The sequence below is a fragment of the Gracilinanus agilis genome, chromosome 4 (assembly GCF_016433145.1).
Source record: "Gracilinanus agilis isolate LMUSP501 chromosome 4, AgileGrace, whole genome shotgun sequence".
NCBI classification, from domain to species: Eukaryota; Metazoa; Chordata; class Mammalia; order Didelphimorphia; family Didelphidae; genus Gracilinanus; species Gracilinanus agilis.
Window position 1 is genome coordinate 103,874,985 of NC_058133.1, and position 19,038 is coordinate 103,894,022.

At 38.6% G+C, this 19,038-nt stretch overlaps 1 protein-coding gene across 1 annotated transcript; it reads left to right on the forward strand.

Moving 5' to 3' along the window:
* Positions 1-225: 225 nt before the first annotated feature.
* TIMM17A (translocase of inner mitochondrial membrane 17A) lies at positions 226-18,813 on the forward strand. Its single transcript, XM_044672223.1, has 6 exons — positions 226-303; positions 10,166-10,265; positions 10,385-10,448; positions 13,653-13,781; positions 15,143-15,253; positions 17,905-18,813. The coding sequence occupies exons 1-6, from the start codon at positions 278-280 to the stop codon at positions 17,988-17,990; spliced, it is 516 nt and encodes a 171-aa protein (XP_044528158.1). The 5' UTR covers positions 226-277; the 3' UTR covers positions 17,991-18,813.
* Positions 18,814-19,038: the final 225 nt, after the last annotated feature.

Here is a 19,038-nt window from a genome sequence, read left to right on the forward strand (position 1 = left end):
CGGGTAAGGAAGGATTCGAATCCATAGCACCTGCTTCCCCAGGGTTCGGATAGTCTCTTGAGCAAATCCCCGAGAAGCTTCTCGCCCCACGCCCCCGAGAGACGCTTCTCCCATTGGCTATCCGGGAAAAGAAGCGAACCAATCCTTATCCTCATCAGCCTCCTGGCTCTCCTCTGGCTCTTCGTGGTACAGAGGTCATTTCCGCTATTGGCGGGGCTAGAGCTCCTTCCTGTTTCCCAGCATCCCCCGAGCTCCCTCCGCTGCTGCCGCTTCCAAGATGGAGGAGTACGCTCGTGAGCCCTGGTGAGCCTCCCCAACTGCCGGCCTTGTCCCTGTGGCCTCTCCGGCCCCTCCGGCCCTGGCCAACTAACGGGCTTCGCCGCACGCGCCTCTGCCGCCCCAAATGACTCCTCTCCCGGCCGACTGGCTCGGCTCGTCCTTGACCTTGGTCTGAGCTCGGTCTCCCCCTTCGGCCTTGTCCCTGCCCCCTCCCGGCAGGGTCTGAGGGCCAAGGAGGTCGCACCTTGGGCCGCCCACCTGAGGGATCCCGCGGTGGCGGCGCCCGCAGCAGCCTTATCTTACAAGGCAGGAAACTGAGGGCCGGAGACAGGGCCAAGCCCACCCTGCTTCCTTTGCACCAACATTCCTACTTGAGCGGGGCCTTCAGGAGGTCGCCTCCCCTCACCCCCTGGCATGGATTGTGTTGAGGACGGGGGTCCTGGAGTCTCGTGCCCCAAGGACTTAGAGCTAATGAAGGGTTTCCTAGATAACCTTTTCTTCTCGGAGGACACGTGCCTAAAGGCTCCAGGTACCCCCACCCCACTTTGGAAGTTCGGTACCATTCAGTAAACATTTAATCAGTGTTTACTGTGTACCAGACACTACTAAACCTGGGGATCCCGCGAGGCAAAAGACAAACCCCCGCCCCCAAGGAACTTATATGTTCCATTTTTCATCAACCCGAATTAAGAAGGTTGGTAGGAAGACTGATTCCAAGAGTCTGAAACCTGGAAGCAACCACGTGTTCCTAATCATATCAATTTTCATTTTAAAAAGGGGGGGAGGAATCTAAATCTTTCCATTTAATTTCGTGTTTTGTCCTTGATAACTTACATTGTTTGAAGGCCAGAGCACCAAATTCCTCTTGAAATACAGTGGTTAATTATAGTCTACATAACTCTTTAAAGCCAAATTTATGCATTTTCTTAGTGAAATAGTTAGGGGTGAGTTTTATAAGGTCATCTTAGAAAACATTTACCTCCAGGAAGAGGACCTTTTCAAGGACAGTTGTAAGCAAGAAGTTGACTTGACTATTCTTATTTATTTTTAAACCCTCCCCTTCCATCTTAGAATCAATACTGTATATTGGTTACAAGACAGAAGAGTTATGAGGACTAGGCTGTGGGAGTTAAGTGACTTGCTCAAGATCACACAGCTAGGAAGTATCTAAAACCAAATTTGAATGTATGACTTCTCTCTAGGCCAGTGATGGGCAACCTTTTGAGCTTGGTGTGTCAGAATTTGCCAAAAAAACAAGCATAACTCCGTGGTGTGTCATTTTGAGAAAAAAACCATAATTTTGCGATATTTATAGTTTAAATAACAAACATGTATAATTGTAACATAACCGTATTTAATAAACCAAAATAGGCAAATTAATATAGGTAGAATTGTCATCTATAGTGCACAGTCTCTACACTACACTACAACAAATGTTTCATCCTCATGGCATGCAGCCCCATACTTCTGTATGTGGTTGCATGTCATTGAAAATGGTTATGCATGTCAGTGCTGATATGCATGTCATAGGTTTGCCATCACTGCTCTAGGTCTAGCTCTCACCTATATATGGAAATACATATATGAGAGTAGAATGAGATAATAGTAAAGGGAAGATCTAGACAAGCATCTGTAAGAAACTTGAAAGGAAAAGTCATTTAGGTGAGGGGATCTTGAAAAAATTCATGGAGATGTTAACTGAACTGGACATTGAAGTCTGAAATGGGAAGAAGGAACCTTTTTTCAGGCATGAACAAAGACAAAAGTTTTAACATTGAGTATGGATAACATGTAGAACAATTGGAATATAGTTTGGTTATAGAATGCTTGAAGGTGATTAAAGCAAAATAAGACTGAAAGTGTAGGATTGTAGTCTAATTGCAGAGGGTTTCCTTTTTAATTCACCCCATTGATAATAGGAAACCACTGAAAATTTCTAAAAAGAGAAATGACATGGTCAGTCTAGTGTATTCTGAAGATTATTTTGATTGTTGAGTGAAAGGGATGAATTGGAGAAGGAGAAAGTCAGGAAAAACTTTTAGGAATCTCAGAATGGGAATCTATACCAAAATGGTAACAGTTTAGTTGGTCAAAAGAAGCTAGGTATGAAAGGTACACCAAATCCACTGCTGTACTAAAAATTCTCACAGGAAAATTGACCCCGTAATCATCATTTCCATTGAGCATTTTTCAGTCCTCTTCCTCATTTTGATATCCCTGTGGTATCTGAAGCTGTTTGACTGCTTTCTTGACAATTGATTCTTTCTTGGCTGCTGTAATAATTTTGTCTTGGCTGCTTTATCTCTCTTGACTTCCTGACTCTTGGATGGCTTCTCTTATTTTCCAATCTACCATGGGCCAGGCACTGTGCTGGGGATACAAAGTCAAAAATAAAACTTTGGGGAAGTTTTCTAAAACCACAGTGCAGAAGAAGGAATAATGTGCTATCATTCTGGAAAAATAAGCTAAAGCCAGATTGTGAAGGGCTTCAAAAACCAAACAAAATTGAATTTTGTTCTAGATAATGGAGTTTTTTGAGCAGGGAAGGAGGATGGTCAGATTTGTGCTTTTAAGAATATCATTTTGGCAGCTGGGTAGCTCAGTGGATTGAGAGCCAGCCCTAGAGATGGGAGGTCCTAGGTTCAAATCTGACCTCAGACACTTCCCAGCTGTGTGACCCTGGGCAAGACACTTGACCCCCATTACCTACCCTTACCACTCTTCTGCCTTGGAGCCAATACACAGTATTGACTCCAAGACAAAAGGTAAGGGTTTCATTTTTTAAAAAATCATTTTGTCATCTGCAGGAAAGATGGATTAGAAAGGGGAAGAGTCTTGGATGATATTGTAATTGGATAGGCAAGCGATAAGATCTCAGTAAGGGCATTTGTAGCGTATATAGAAAGGGGATAGAGGTAAAAGATGTTGAGGAAATAGGATGGATAAGACAGCCTCTTTGAGAGGAATATTTTACTATCAAATGTAGATATACTCTATGTCTTCAGATTTATTTGATGTCATCCATTCCCTTGATTTTAGCTATCATCTTTATACATGAATTGTCTTATCTTCTATAGCTCCCTCCTGTCTCATAAGCTAAACTTCTAAGAACTAAATGTGCCATTAGCATCTCACTTCATCACATGACTCCTTCTAATAAAAGTTTCTTTTTCTGTTCATAGAACCATCATTCTCCTATGGGGTAAACTTTCGGGTGTTAATTTTCTCCTTATGCCCTAGTGCTTAGGCCTCAATGATTGCTCCTGCATCAATTTCTTCCTTTACATTCCTGTGTCAGAATTGGCTAAACTCTCCTAATTGGTCTTCCCAACCTACCGGATCTAGATAAAGTCATGAGGGATCTTGGTTGTCCAGTCCAAATTCCATGTTTTGCTAATGGAGAAATTAAGGTTCAGAGAACTTAAGTAATTAGCTGGAAATCACATACACATCATAAAGGAAGTTACAGTTTCACTTAGATTCGCTTACTCCAAATGTAATCCTTATTCTCCTTGACCTCTCTGCAGCCTTCCACAGTTGCTTGCCCTCTCCTTGATACTTTTCTCTAGTTTCTCAAGGCACCACTCTCCTGATTCTCCTACCTATCAGACTGCTCCTATCTCAGTGTCCTGCAGATTAATCTTCATGAAATAAAGCTCATGCTATTTTGCTCTTTGTTATCAACTAGGAAGAAATTCAAACTCCTGACCCTGGTATTCACAACCTTCTGTGATCATTCCAACTTGTTTTCTAATGGTCCTTTCCAATATCCTGAAAAATCCCTAATGCTTAAGCTAAACTGGATCACTTACTATATAATGGTCCTGTGTCCTGGACAAGCTAGTTGGTACAGTGGATAAAGGACCAAGGCTGGAGTCAGGAAGACCCGAGTAGTTCAGATCCAACTGTAGATACTTGCTTTGTGGGCAAGTCACTGGACCTTGTTTGCCTCAGTTTCCTCATCTGTAAAATGAACTGGAAAAGGAAATGGCAACCATCCCAGTACCTTTGCCAAGAGATCCCCAAATAGAGTCACAGAGTATCAGACTTGACTGAAACAACTGAACAAGTCTGCCTTCACCTAGAATGCCCTCTATTTCTCTCTAGCTGTTGAAATCTTAGAATTCCCTTCAGAATTGGCAAGCTGTATGCCAACTTTTTTAGGCAACCTTTTCTTATTTCTTCCCCTCACCTAATTAGATCTACTTTCTCTATTCCATAGAATTCTATATCTCGTGAATTAATTTTTTAAAAAGTTGATGGTCTGCTTTAACTCTAAATACTAAGTGCTGTGGACACAAATATCAAATCAAAGACATTCCCTGTCCTCCAGGAACTTATATTCTAATTGGAGACAAGTTCTTCCAGGGCATGGACTCATGGAGTTGTTGAGACATAGTAGAGGAAATAATTTCTACCTTGTACTGTAATGTACTTTTACTTTCTGCTAGCTAACATTAAGGGCAAGAACCCTATCTTTTTTTTTTTTTTATTGTGAACTTAAACACAAACATTTCTGTATACAAAAAAAGATTGAGCAAAAAACTGAACTGTTTTGAACCTAAGATCTCCCATCCCTAGGCCTTGGCTCTCAATCCACTGAGCCACCTAGCTGGTCCCTTGTAAAGCAGTTTAAAAAAAAAAAAAGAAATATATTAAATTCAACAAAACAATAACAAAAGGTACCACTATTTTGTATTCCTTTCTATACTCTTCTAATGTGCATTTAAAAATTTTTTTTCATGCTTCCTCCATATCTGTAGCTCACTAACTAGCAGTTAGCCTAATGTGGGTGTTTGGATGGTTATTCTCATTTTTTCTTAGAGACCTTAGCAGTGGGTTAGGTTGTCAGGAAAGCAAAAGCATTTAGCACTGAATAAAAGTTTTAGGACTGCACAAGTCTTAGAGGACATCTACTCCAGCCCCTTTGTTTATAAAAAATGAGGAAACAGGCCCTAGGTCATTGGTGTCAAGTTTTGGGGCAGTGAAATGTTTGTCTGTTTATCATCTCTTATGGCTAACCCTTTTGTTTTTACCTTGTTCCTAACTCTGATATGGCCACCCTATGTGTAGCTTGTTACTCCAGACTGTGTCCTATTCTTTGTGTGCATTTTCTATTCCTGAACACTGCCATCAACCTAACTTAGACTCTAATCTTGTTCTTGAACTATTGTAATAGCTTCCTACCTGAGCTTCTTTTTGCTGGGCTTGCTTATTCTGTAAAAAGCAGCCTGACTATTCTTTCTAAAATTCTGTAATTGATCGTTATACTCTGTTCAAAACATTCTTTTAAACCCTTACCTTCTGTCTAAGAATCAATATTAAGTATTAGTTTCAAAGCAGAAAAGCAGTAAGGGTTAGGCGATTGAAATTAAATGACTTGCCTAGGGTCACATAGCCAGATAGTGTCTAAGGCTAGATTTGAACCCAGGACATCTAGTCTTTAGGCCTGGCTCTTCATCATCCCAGCCACCTAGCTGCCCTATGTTCAGAACATTTTGAATGGTTCCCCATTGCCTATAGATTAATGTAGAGACTCCTTTACTTAACATTTAAAGTCCACCTTTCACCCAGCTGTCCAATTATATTTCCTTCTATTAGTGAAATATTTGTGATCTGTTCCAGCCAGTTGATTCACAGCCTGCTTGATATGCTTTTCAGATTCCTGCCATTTTTGTTTTTGCTCTGAAATGTCTACATGTACACATATGTCCTACCCATCCTTCAGAGAGCTTAGCTCAAGCCTTTGGGCTTTGTTGTTGTTTTTAACGTGTATTTGATGGGAAAATGAGTTTAGAGGCAGGAATGACCTGGGTTAAAATTCTCCCTCCAACATTTACTAATTGACTATAGACTTCTAACTGTTAGGAAGTTCAGCTTTCTTCTCAATGAAAATGCTACCTGGATCTCCTACCTCAATAGATTGTTATGAAGCTCAAATAAAGTAATATAAGTAATTGTCAACATTAAAGTACCATATAAATAAGAGACATCATCATCATTTGTATCTCTCCAACTATATTATAAGTTCTGTAGTCTTACCTTTTAGTTGTTTACATTCCCCTGAGTACTTAACAGTCTCAGATAATTAGTACCTTTATTTAGTTTAGATTCTAGGGGAAAGTTAGCTTTCTTGCCTCCTCTCCAGTAAACTCTTGTTATTTCAGTGTTGTGTGAATGAAAATGAATGACTTAAAGTATGCAGCATGAATAATTCTAGACTTGGGGAAATCTGGTATTATCTAAAATTCGCTTCCATATTGGGGTGGTATTTATTCTTCCAAAGCAAAAAAATTTTAGGCTGACCTGCTCACTGCCATAAAGCCGTGTTGGTGATCTTGACCCTATTAGAAGAAAGTACACAGACATTTACTATCCTTTGGCTTTTTACATTATCATTAATGAGTATGTAGGCAACCATAGAATAGATACTGTCATTGTTTATATCAGTGGTTCCCAAACTTTTTTGGCCTACTGCCCCCTTTCCAGAAAAAATATTACTTGGCCCCCTGGAAATTAAATTTTTTAAATTTTAATAGCAATTAATAGGAAAGATAAATGCACCTATGGCCATCACCACCCCCCTGGATCGCTGCAGCACCCACCAGGGGATGGTAGTGCCCACTTTGGGAATCACTGGTTTATAGGTTTCAGGATGTATTTATTGGTTTCATCATTTAAAATGTTTAAAAGTCAATTATTGTAGGCAGAACTAGACTAACCTACCAGGGATTTAGATAATCTAGTTGTCACTAGCAAGCCTCTTTGAAGTTTGGTGAGTTGGCCTTTTCCAGTTCTTTGTACCAAGTGAACTCTAACTAATGCTAGTTGATGATGTTTGGTGCCAACAGACATGTGAGGGAAAGAAAATCCTCTTGTCACCTCTGTTTCTTACTGTCTGCAGATGGTGAGGTGGGAAGGGAATATGACCTCACTGTCTCACAGTGTTTATCTTCTAACAAAGACTTGCCAAAATCAAAATCATCTTAATTCAGTCATATGAAGCTTTCTTGCCTTCTTTCAGAGTCAGTGACTCCCTATCCAAAGAGCCTTCACATTCCCAAAAGTAATCTACTCTTTCCCATAACACGACACCTTTTTTTAGTCTTAAATGATCTCTCACTTTTATGATTCATTTGCCCTCCCAATCAGTGCCATCTCTCTTCTTCAATCCATTCTTCCCAAGGCTGCTTTTATTTACTTACTTGTTGCTTGGTGCATAAAAATCCCAGTTATTGTGTGTCGTTTCCCGCCCCCCCCCTTCCCCATGCCCTAGTATAGTGATGGTGAATGTTTTATAGATTTGAGTGCCATGCCTCACCCCCACTGAGTGCCAGGCATGCCCTGTGCCATTGCTGTCCCTCCCCACCCCACATAGGGGAGACAGAAGGTGTTCCTATTGGGCAGAGGCGGGTGAAGTAAGGAATATCCTCAGAGTAGTATAAAGAGGAGGAGAGGAGTGGCTCAAGCACTCTGCTCCCCTCCAGCTCTTCCAACTGTGAGGCATCCACCTCATCCCCTGTGTATTCCCATTAGGCTGCTGGGCAGAGGGGTAGGTGATGTGAAAAAAATGTCATCAGGCGTGGTGGAGAGGGGACAGAGAGCAGCTCCATCTGAGAACCTCTGGGACACATGCCCATAGAGAACACTCTGTGTGCCATAGGTTTCACCATCACATCCCTAGTACCATGGAAGGCATTGCCTGACCAAAAAATATACAAATTATGTCTTTTGTGTTTCTTCTTTCTCTGGAGGTGGACATTCACAAGTTATTTATTAAATATTAATACTGTAGCTATATATAATCTCTTGGTTTTACTCTTTTTGCTCTTCATAATTTCATTCAGGTCATTCCAAGGTGTTTGTTTTTTTTTAATTAGCCTGCTCATTGTTTCTTATAGCACAGTAGTATTCTGTCACAATCATATACCACAACTTATTCAGCTATTCCCCAGTTGATGAACATCCTCTTAATTTCCAATTCTTTGCCACCACAAAGAGAGCTGCTCTAAATATTTTAGAATATATAGGAGGCAGCTAGATGGCTCAGAGAATAGTGACCAGGTCTAGAGAGGGGAGGACCTGAATTCAGATTTGGTCTCAGATATCTCCTAGTTGTGTGACTCCAGGCAAATCACTTAACTCCAATTACTTAGCCCTTAACTCCTCATCTGCCTTGGAACCAATACTGAGAATTGCTTCTAAGACAGAAAGTGAGAGTTTTTAGAAAAGAAAAAAAAAAACACTGAATTTTTTTCCTTTTTCCCTAATCTCCTTGGGAAACAGACCCAACAGTGTTATTTCTGAGTTTAAGTAGTTTTATAACTCTTTGGACATAATTCCAGAATGCTCTTCAAAATGATTGGATCAATTCACAGTTCCACCAACAGTGTATTGACATCTCCATTTTTTCCATATCCCCTCTAATGTTTGTCATAGATATCTCAGAGTTGTTTTGATTTGCATTTTTTAATATTAGAGCCTTGATTTCTTCATCTAAAATATCTGTTCAGTGATACTCCTTTTAAAAGTAAGGTATTACTAATTTTTTTTTTTGTTTTTACATAACCTTCATTTTCGTCTAGAGGTAATGTTGGGGTACTGAATAGAGAACTGACCTCATACCAGGATGGTCTAAATTCCAGGCCTGCTTCTGATACATACTGTTTTTGAGGCCCTGAGCAAGTCATTTCTCAGTGCTCTGAGCAATTTTCTTTAAGACAGTGAGTTACAGGGAAAGTTGCTGATCTGCATCAGTAGAGGGAGTTTCATTATCTTTCTATATCAGTATTCTTATATACCTTCATTTCCAAATATATATTTCCTTTCTCCCATCCCATCAAGCAATCTCTTGTAATAAAGAATGAAAAAGGAAAGGCTGTTCTGAAAAACTAGCCCACACACGAATGCAGTCTGACATTATATCCTGCCTTCCATGCAGTCTCCTACCTCTGCAAAGATCATCAGCTCTAACGCCATCATCATCTCCATGAAACCATTCCTGGTCCCCTCAAATGCTGCTAATACCCCCTTTCCCCATAGTACCTTGTTATTGAATTACTTTGTATATTTTTATATTAATTAACTTTCTATTTATGCTGTTTATCTTTTACATGTACTTGGCTTCCCCATGAGAATGTAATAGATTCTTTGTGAATAGAAATGGTTTTATTCTTTGTGGTTGGGTCCTCAACCCCTAGCACAGTGCTTGGTATATAGTAGGTGCTTAATTAAGTACCTAATTGATTGATAGATCATCGGCCAGAATCATTTTCACATGAACTTAATGCAATGGAGAATAAGAAGTTCAGTCCCTTTCCTTATAGCTTAATTCCCATAAATTGACTGCCACACAGCTTTGTATATTTTGAGGCAGAATTTGTTGGTTAGGCTGGGGCTGTGTTTGAAAGTTGTATAAAAATGAAAAATGATGAAGGCTGGTATAAATATATATATTAGTATTTTAATTAAAGCCATGCTGATAGATAAAATCATTAGACCACGCGCTTGTAAGCATTCAAAACTGCCGCCGCCTCCATTACTGTCTCCTGTTTCCTGGAAGTCCTACTCGCAAAAGAGAGCCTACTGGCAAAAGAGACCACTTCCTCCTAACCCAGGAGATTTAAACCCTTCCCTGCGTCAAGACGTAAGCCTTCCCAAGCCCAGAAACCGGAAACGGAAACCCATTGGACCATGGGAAATGTAGTTTGATACATTTCCCAAATTTCACTTTTACAATTGGCATTCATTTACTTTATAAACAGTGAGATTGTCAGGAAGATTATATCTATCTGTGTCACACACACACACACACACACACACACACACACATATATACATACATATATCATTAAAGATTTCATTTTTGTTTTTTCTTTTTCCTCAGCCCCTGGCGAATTGTGGATGACTGTGGTGGGGCCTTCACTATGGGTACCATAGGAGGTGGTATCTTCCAAGCAATCAAAGGTTTTCGCAATTCTCCTGTGGTAAGTAGATGGGAAACTTCCACATTGAACTTAGACTTAATAAAAATGGAACAAGTTCTATCAGTGGGAAATTGATTACACTTTTCATATTTTCTGGCCACTTCATTTTGTTTCCTCAGGGCGTAAGCCATAGGCTGCGAGGCAGTTTGACAGCAATCAAAACCAGAGCACCACAGTTGGGAGGTAAAGAGAATTATTTCATGTTCAGATGTACCTTTTTCCTATTTGGTGAAGGTTACTCTCTACCTTTCCTTCTTTTGGATTATACAAATTATCAATCTCAGTTTGGCTTTAATTGCTCATTCCTGGATAACATCTACATAAGCTGCTGCCCTTAGATGATGGTTCAAAAAGTAGGCTTGAATAGTATACTTTATAATAACCTTCCTGCATTTCCTCAAAACACATTTTTTGGATGGAAGGAAAAAGAAATGGTTAAAAGTTGTAGGTTTTGAGAAAGGAAATGGTGGCTTCCGAGGAAGCTGAAGAAAAGTATTAAAAACCTTAGAAGGCCTTGTGGAAAAATACTTAAAAAAATAGAAGAACTATTTTCTAGGCCTCAAAGGTAAATGCCAAAAATTAGGAAAGAATTATATTTACTTGGCTCTGCATTTTCAATAGCATTATATTTGAAGTACCTAGTGAAGAGAAAGACAAAATTGCTTTTTCTTGGGCTTTTTCCTGTGTGCTTAGCTGTTCATTAAAACCTAATTCAAATGCCAAACTTCCCAAGATCTTTCTTATCATTAAAGACCTTTATCCCTTGGGAACTTACAAAGCCTCTTGTTTACACCTCCCTTAAGTATATAGGGAACATTATGACTACTCATGTATGTGAAATAACCTTCATTATATGCTCTGAGAGGCCCAGGATGTTGGCTTATTTGAACTTTGTACATTCTCTGAACCTAAACTGTTTGAATTGAATTAACAGCATATGAATTCTGGGGTCTCATGTAAAGCTTATAGTTAGGTAAACCAGTATATTCATGAAAAAGAATAAATCAGGTTCATTCTAGATACTTATCAGTCACTAAACATTTATGAAATACTAATTCAGTCCTTTTAATCATATCCATCTCTTTGTGAACTCATTTGAGTTTTTCTCCAGCTCATTTTACAGATGAGGAAACTGAGGCAAAAAGGGTCAAGTGACTTGCCATAGGTCACATAGCTAATAAGTGTCTGAATCCGGGCCCAGAGCTCTGTCTACTGCATCACCTAGCTGTCCCTATTAAGCATTTACTGTCTGCTAGGCACTATACTAATGTTTGAGGATACAAAGAGAAGCATAAGACACTCCCTGCCCCCTGGACCTCACAATCTATTGGGAGAAATCACATATAAGAAGAATCTGAGAAGAGGCCAGGGGAAGGAAGTGATCTGAGGAAGTAGAAGATTTAGAAGATTCAGAGTAAAGTTCATCTTACAGAATAATGAGTTTTTGGAGGTCATTAAGTCCAGGAAAGCAGCTATAGGAAATGATGAAGTGGGTGTACGTGTGTGTGTGTGTGTGTGTGTGTGTGTGTGTGTAAATAAATTTTGAGATTGAGAGAGAACACTAAAAACTGGGCAGATGGCACTTTAGCTGAGCATCCAAGTAAACTAAGAATTCCAAGAAGCAATGATTAGTCAAGATGAGCATTCTAGGTCTAAATGAGAGATGGGAAACAGTCTGCTGATCAGTGTAGCAGGTAAATCTAAGAAAATCTGACTTCATTTTAGGGTATTTGAGCCAATGAAGGCAACCAACAAGTATTTTGAACATAAATATCTGTTACCAAGGTTCAGGGTATGAGATCACAGTTTACCAGTAGATCTTCTCTTGGAAAGATCACATTAATTATCCCTTCTTGCTCTTGTCCATCATCTAGCTGGCTCATGTTTCTGGTTGGTTCTGGCTTAAGAACCTCTAGTCCTTGTCTTGCAGAAAGCCATACCCAGTGTTTGGCATGCCATCTTCCCAGAAGCTTCTTTTCCATTGGCCCTCCTAGTGTCATATCAGTCACAAATTTAATAAGCATACCTTTAAGCCTTGGTGAAAAACTAAATAGAACTAACAAAAGGCAAATCTTTGGGGCATTTCTTTCCAAGGTGACAGATCTGTTAATCACCATTCTTTGGGTCATTTCATTTAGCCAGTTCTGAATCTACCTAACAGTACTATCATTCTGTCTATCTTATCCATATCCATAGGATATGTTGTTTATTGCCTTCCAGAACATGACATTCCCCTGTGCCATTGCTAGTCTACCATCCTTTTAGAAAAACAGATGAGAGTAGAATATTCTGGCATGACCTATGGATGAACCCATACTGATTCCTGATTCATGTAATTCCATTTAATTATTTAAGAAAAATAATTTTTATAAATATTTAATTTCTTTCTTGCACAAATGTTTTATGTGGTATGCTTTTAAAGGGAAAGAAATGCCTTCTTATGAGGAAACAAAAATGAAAATAATAGTTACATCCCATTTTACCCAAAGACTTAAAGAAAAATGGAATGAAGAGTTTAGGCAGGGTTGTTTTTTTCACCCTTACTTTCCAAGTCAGAATCAATAACTTTATTGGTTCCAAGGCAGAAGAGCAATAAGGACTAGACATTGGGGGTTAAGTGACTTGCCCAGGGTCGTCACACAACTAGGAAGTAGCTAAGGCCAGATTTGAACCTAGGACTCCTAGTCTCTAGGACTTGTTCTCAATTTACTGAGCTACCTAGTAGTCCCCTAGGGGTGTGTGTGTGTGTGTGTGTGTGTGTGTGTGTGTGTGTGTGTGTATTCTATTGGTTTCTTTCCCCCCTCTGTCCCTCCATAGTTTATCTCTGTTGGTTCTTGATGCACTGAGTTATGACCTAATTATATAATTTATAAGCTGTAAGAGAAAGGAATAAGAAATATCCCCTCAGTTACTAGTATGTCTAGATACTCAGCAGCTATATGATGGAATGAAGAAATGAATGAGACAAAAATAAGAGGCAAGAAAAAAGTCAAAAAAAATCAAGGGTAACGAAGGGCTAAGACAGCAGAAGAAAGTTTTGTATAGGTTTTAAACATCTATAGTCTACAAAAATGTATACTTATTGGCCTGATTTCTTTTCTTTTAGTTCACCTGATTATTCCTTTCAGGTTTTGAGTCTTTGCTAATTTTCTAGCTTGTATTACAACTCCAGCTTTTTATTAAGGTGTTAGATATACTGACTTTATTCAATTCTTATGTAGATTTGTGGTATGACTATAAGTTTGGATGAAGTGTGGTCCAAAGAGTACAGTTAGTGTAATGTAAAGCATTATAACAAAGAGTAGAATTTGAACTTATTTCCTACTAGACCACTTTGTTGTAGCAGGAAAATAATTTTAACATGAGTTTTTGTTTTAAATCGAACAGGTAGCTTTGCCATTTGGGGAGGTCTCTTTTCCATGATTGATTGCAGTATGGTAAAAGTCAGAGGAAAAGAAGATCCATGGAATTCCATCACAAGTGGTGCCTTAACTGGAGCCATATTGGCAGCAAGAAGTAAGAAACTTATGGGTACACTTGAAGAAAAATTATTTGTTAGACCTCAGTATGTCTCACATCTTTCAGTATGTGAGAAATGATAGCTGCAGGGGAAAACCAGAAGAATATATAATGGTAATTCAGAAAGGGGGGGTAAAAAATCCTGTTATCTTGATATTTTTGAGAGTCCAGGGAATAGCAGCTCTTAGCATTCTGTCAGTAAAATAGAACTACTTCCTTAAATATTTTTTTATCACAATTTCTCAATACTGTTTTGTGAGGAAGTTCTTTGGGTTACCCAGCTTGAAAAGTGTATTATTGAATGATTTCCATTTTGTTGATCCTTAATAACAATACCAACTATTAAGTTAGCAGCTAATTATTTCGCCTATTTGCTAGCATTTGAGTAGTTTTTTTAAATTACTTTAAACCATGGCTTTTTATTAGAAATAAAATCAGAACAGTCAGGATTTAAGATACTGTTAGATAATAATTGACAAGTTGAAGGTCCATGTACCTCCAGAGGTCATTCTATTTCTGGTCTAACATCTGGGATGTGGGTTTGGTCCAGAAAAGGAAGAGAAGGCCTAATTGATCCCTAGTGCCTTATAAAGTCAAGCTCATCCCTGGGAAAGAGAGGGAAGAGATCTTAAGGAGGCTGGGACAGTTCTGAGGATGGTACCACATTGGGTGTTGTGTTTATTTTAGAAGTCTCAATTGACCTGAAAGCATCAGATTGTACTGAAATCCTGATGATCAAGGAGAGATCCTAACACATTTCATCCTTTACACACACACACACACACACACCATCCACCCCACCCCACTTCCTGCAAAAACTGTTGACGTAGTCCTAGAGCTCTCTAGTTCCCAAAAGGCCTTTTGACTCCTTGGGACAAAAACTTGACCCAGCTTCATTTAGATAGATATTCTTAACTATTTTTATGTCATGTATTCCTTTGGTAGTGTCATGAAGGCTGTGGACCCCTTCCTAGAAGAATGTTTTTGTTTTTTTGTTGGTTGTTTTTTTTTTTTTTAAAACTCTTACCTTCCATCTTAGAATCTATACTGGGTATTGATTCTAAGGCAGAAGAGTGGTAAGGGCTAGGCAATGGGGATTAAGTGACTTGCCCAGGGTCACACAGCTAGGAAATGTCTGAGGCCATAGAAGTATGTTTTTAAATGAATAAAGTGTATAGAATTTATAAATGAAACCAACTTTATTGAAATTAGCTATTCAAATATTTTTTAAAAAACAAAATCGGGGATCTCAGGCTAAGAAATGACTTCTTATCTGCTGGGCTCAAGCCATCCCTGAGTGGCCAATAATACATATAGCACAAAGTAAAAAAGTAATTTCTCTATCGTTATATTTTCAGATGGACCAGTGGCCATGGTTGGTTCAGCTGCAATGGGTGGCATTCTTCTAGCTTTAATTGAAGGAGCTGGTATCCTGTTAACAAGATTTGCATCTGCACAGTTTCCAAATGGTAAATATTCCTCCTTTAGAATCTAGTAGTTAAGTTCTCAGCCAAAATCTTGACTTTGGAACTGTTCCCTAATCTATAGACAGTGCTAAAATTGTGTTTATTTGTGCTGATGGTTTTATCTGCCTCATGAATGGCTTTTTCACCCTTTGTTGTGAGGACCCTCTGAAGGTGGCAGTAGATGGTGGTCACATTTGAAGAACAGGACATAAAGATCATCTACTGTGTTTTAAGAAAAACAAAAAAGTAACTGCCGCTTATATATATTTACAGTGAATCTTTTCCACAGTTATTTTGGGTTTTTTCCAAGTATTTGGAGTAACTAGGAGAAAAAGGACCATGAAAGTTCATTGGTAAAGTACACATCATTGCTTGCTGGCTATTCTTTCTGCAGTATTAAAGGGAGAATAGTTTAGTTACTAATGATCACACGAAATATCGCTTGACCATTATAACCATAGAAACTTCAAACAACTCTTACTCTAAATCTGGAACTGTTTTTCCCTGTGGCCACAGATGGGGAAGGAGAATGGTATTAGAACTAGCGGAGAGGGATCATATTCTGTCTGGGTCGGTAATTGCAAAACATTGACCTGGCTGTTCTATAAGAAAACAAGCAGAGGAGTGAAACAAGGAGAAAATTGGTTCAAGCACTTGGACAAGAATCAGTCTGGAGTGTGGGGAATAGATCATCTCTCCCAGTCTGATCTCATTGCCCTATGCACTGAGCAAGGATCCCATATCCTTCTGGCACAGCTTTCAAATGTTGCTCTGCTAATTAGATACCATGAGGATGAACTGGATGACCTCATGGACTCTTTCTGTCTAATCTGTATACTTTTTAATCATCACTTTAAAGTTAACGTCCAAGTATGATAGCCATATTCTGCCACAGTCTACCAGAATAGTCTATTTATCCTGCAATTCAAAGACAGAATGCAAAGATGAAAATACTCATATTCAATATCTCTACAAAAAGTGAAAATGTATATGAAAATTTCTCATACGGTCTTGACTTCTTTAAGGATGTGTTTGGTATCTTTGGTTGCATTGTACTTGGTATGGCCTTGAAGGCTTCAGTCCTCAACGAGCAGCCTACATCTAGAAGCAAGACAAAGTGATCTTTAAAGGATGAGTTATTTTAATCAACTTGTGCCTCATTTATTAAAAAATGCTTTGGGAATTCCTTAGTTCTTCTGGGAAATTCTGTATAATGAAAATCTATTGGAAAGTAAATGTGTATGAAATAAATATAATTTCAAAGGGACTTTTCCATGAGAAAAACTTGATCCCAAAATAAATTAAAAATAATTATTCTAGCAATGAGGCAAACCATTATAATTCTCTAAATTAATTAAATTTTACTGCTGCTGCTAATATAGTGAAGCACTTGGGGGGGGGGTTAGTGCCTTTAATTTGGTCTTCATTTTTAAAACTCTGGATATTTAGGTTCAAGGCAGCTGGGTGACCCAGTGGAGATGAGGGTTGGACTTGGTCTAAGGAAGGTCCAAGTTCAGAGCTTGGCTGACGCTAATTAGTATGCTTGGTCAATGCCAGCAATTATTGTGTCCTTTACTGATCTAGGCTAAAAATCTGTTGTTACTCTCACAACAATCCATTTCAATTCAGAAAATATTTAGGCCTCTACTGTGTGTAGAATACTCTTCCAAGTAAAGTAGGAAATAGAAAGTTTATAGAAAGCTTATTCCCTGCTCTCACCAAACTGTCTTTAGATACACATACAGTCTCTCACACTCACATTTGTGCGTGCACACACTCACATTCACGCACATACTCCTATACCCTTGGATGAAGAAATGTTTAACCATTGCAAGACAGGGCAGAGCAGAGCATTGCAAAGCATTGGTGCACGTGAAGTTAGGACCGTGGGCCAATCCCTCAACAACTCTAAGTCTTAGTTTCTTCATCTATGAAATGAGAATAACCCTTGCATTTCTTATATTACAGGGTTGTGAAGAAAATGTTTTCTAGGCCTTAAAAGTTTTATATAAATGTCAGAGGTTCTCATTCCAGAGTCTGCAAACTCAATGCCAAAACATTTTACCTTAGTACTAGCCATGAGTATCTTTCATTTGAAACTGTCATTGCCTACTTAGTTGGATATCTCGATTTGGTTTACTGGATTGGCTTAAAATTCAGCATACCTGCATTTTATAAATGTTTTACAAAATATGATTTCTACCATTTTTCATAAAGTTGAAAACAAATTTTTTAAATAACAGCAATAAAGTATTAAGGGGAATAAGAAGATCCTTGTTTGGGTGGGTTTGGCAGCTCATTATTGCAGTTACTTAAAATTTTGTCTCAGCTCCTTGCTGAAATTAATCCACAAAGCATTTATGGCTCAGCATTTCAGAGATCTTTACTCTTAAGCACAAGGGAACCTAGGCTGTCATCTGTCATACAGAGTTTGAAGCGCCTCCAATACTGTCATGCTAGTACAGGAATTAGGCACCCCTAAAAATAAAACTAGGTTGATGCCCTTAGTTTAATTTGCAATGTATTTTCCTTTGGTTGGAATCAGTTCAGACACTTAATTTTTTTCAACCATGTTGTTTGCTGCTCTTAGTTGGAACTTCTTGATATTTAAGTGATATAGTTTCTATAAAACATAATATTTATATCCATTGCAGGTCCGCAGTTTGTTGAAGATCCTTCCCAGTTGCCTCCAGCCCAGTTGCCACCCTCACCATTTGGAGACTACCGGCAATATCAATAATGAGACTATTGCCCTGAGGTTTCTTATTACAATGTGATCTTTAGTTCTAGAAAGATTCTGGAAGACCAAGTTACAGTCAGATTTGGACAAGAAGAACTGAATATTCTCTGAAGAAACACTTAGCACTTTTTCTATTTAAAGGAACCTGGGGACAGAAAGTTTAAAAGATCTTTAAATTTTATTTATTCATAATTGGATTGCATTTGTAATAAAATAAGTGTCTAGGTATTGTTCAAAAAGGAAATACTTTAAATGCTTAGAAGATGAAGGACCAAAGGGAGAGTACTGAAATTGATTTCCTTATGGACTTCTCTGCCTAGTTTGGTGTTCTGTGGTTCAAACAATAATACCCCCTGGAACTTGTTCTTTCTTTCAAGATCAGTAATAGTGCTCCACTTTTCATCCTCAAACACTTCATCTTCTCTACAAAAATAGATTTAAACCTGCATGTACTGGAGTCAGAATCTTTTCTCACTCCTGAAATGGATTGTATATGAAAGTGAAGAATTTTGCCAAGCCAGCACAGGTTATTTTTAGTAAAACACTTTAGGTATCAGAGTGGTACAGTAAAGTGCAAACTTCACACAACAATACCGCCTTACAGGGAAAGCGAAATATGCTATGCCCTTCTTTTGAGGCTGTCAACTACAAGACTTCTCTTAGGCTACTGTGCCTTGCTTTCTGACCATTAGAAATCTCACCCGAAATGACCCCTTTCCAAAATGCTTGATACTGTAAAAGAACTCAGAGCAGGAATAGTTTTCATTATTGGAAAAGTTTGTTTATTTGTGGGATTGAAATAAAATGTGAAGTTTTTTTGTGATGTTTTTGTAGTCTCAAGGAACTGATTTTTACATATAGGTTGAGCAGAGCTCCTGGTAGATAATTCTTGACTAAATCATTGTGATTTACCAGAAGTTATATAACCAGTCACTTTCATTTGCAGCATGGCCTACAGCATGCATTTTGCAGAATGCTAATTGTGAACTCACCAGTACAAGGAATTCAAAGATGAATTAAATGGTCTCTATCTCCAAGGAGTCTAGTT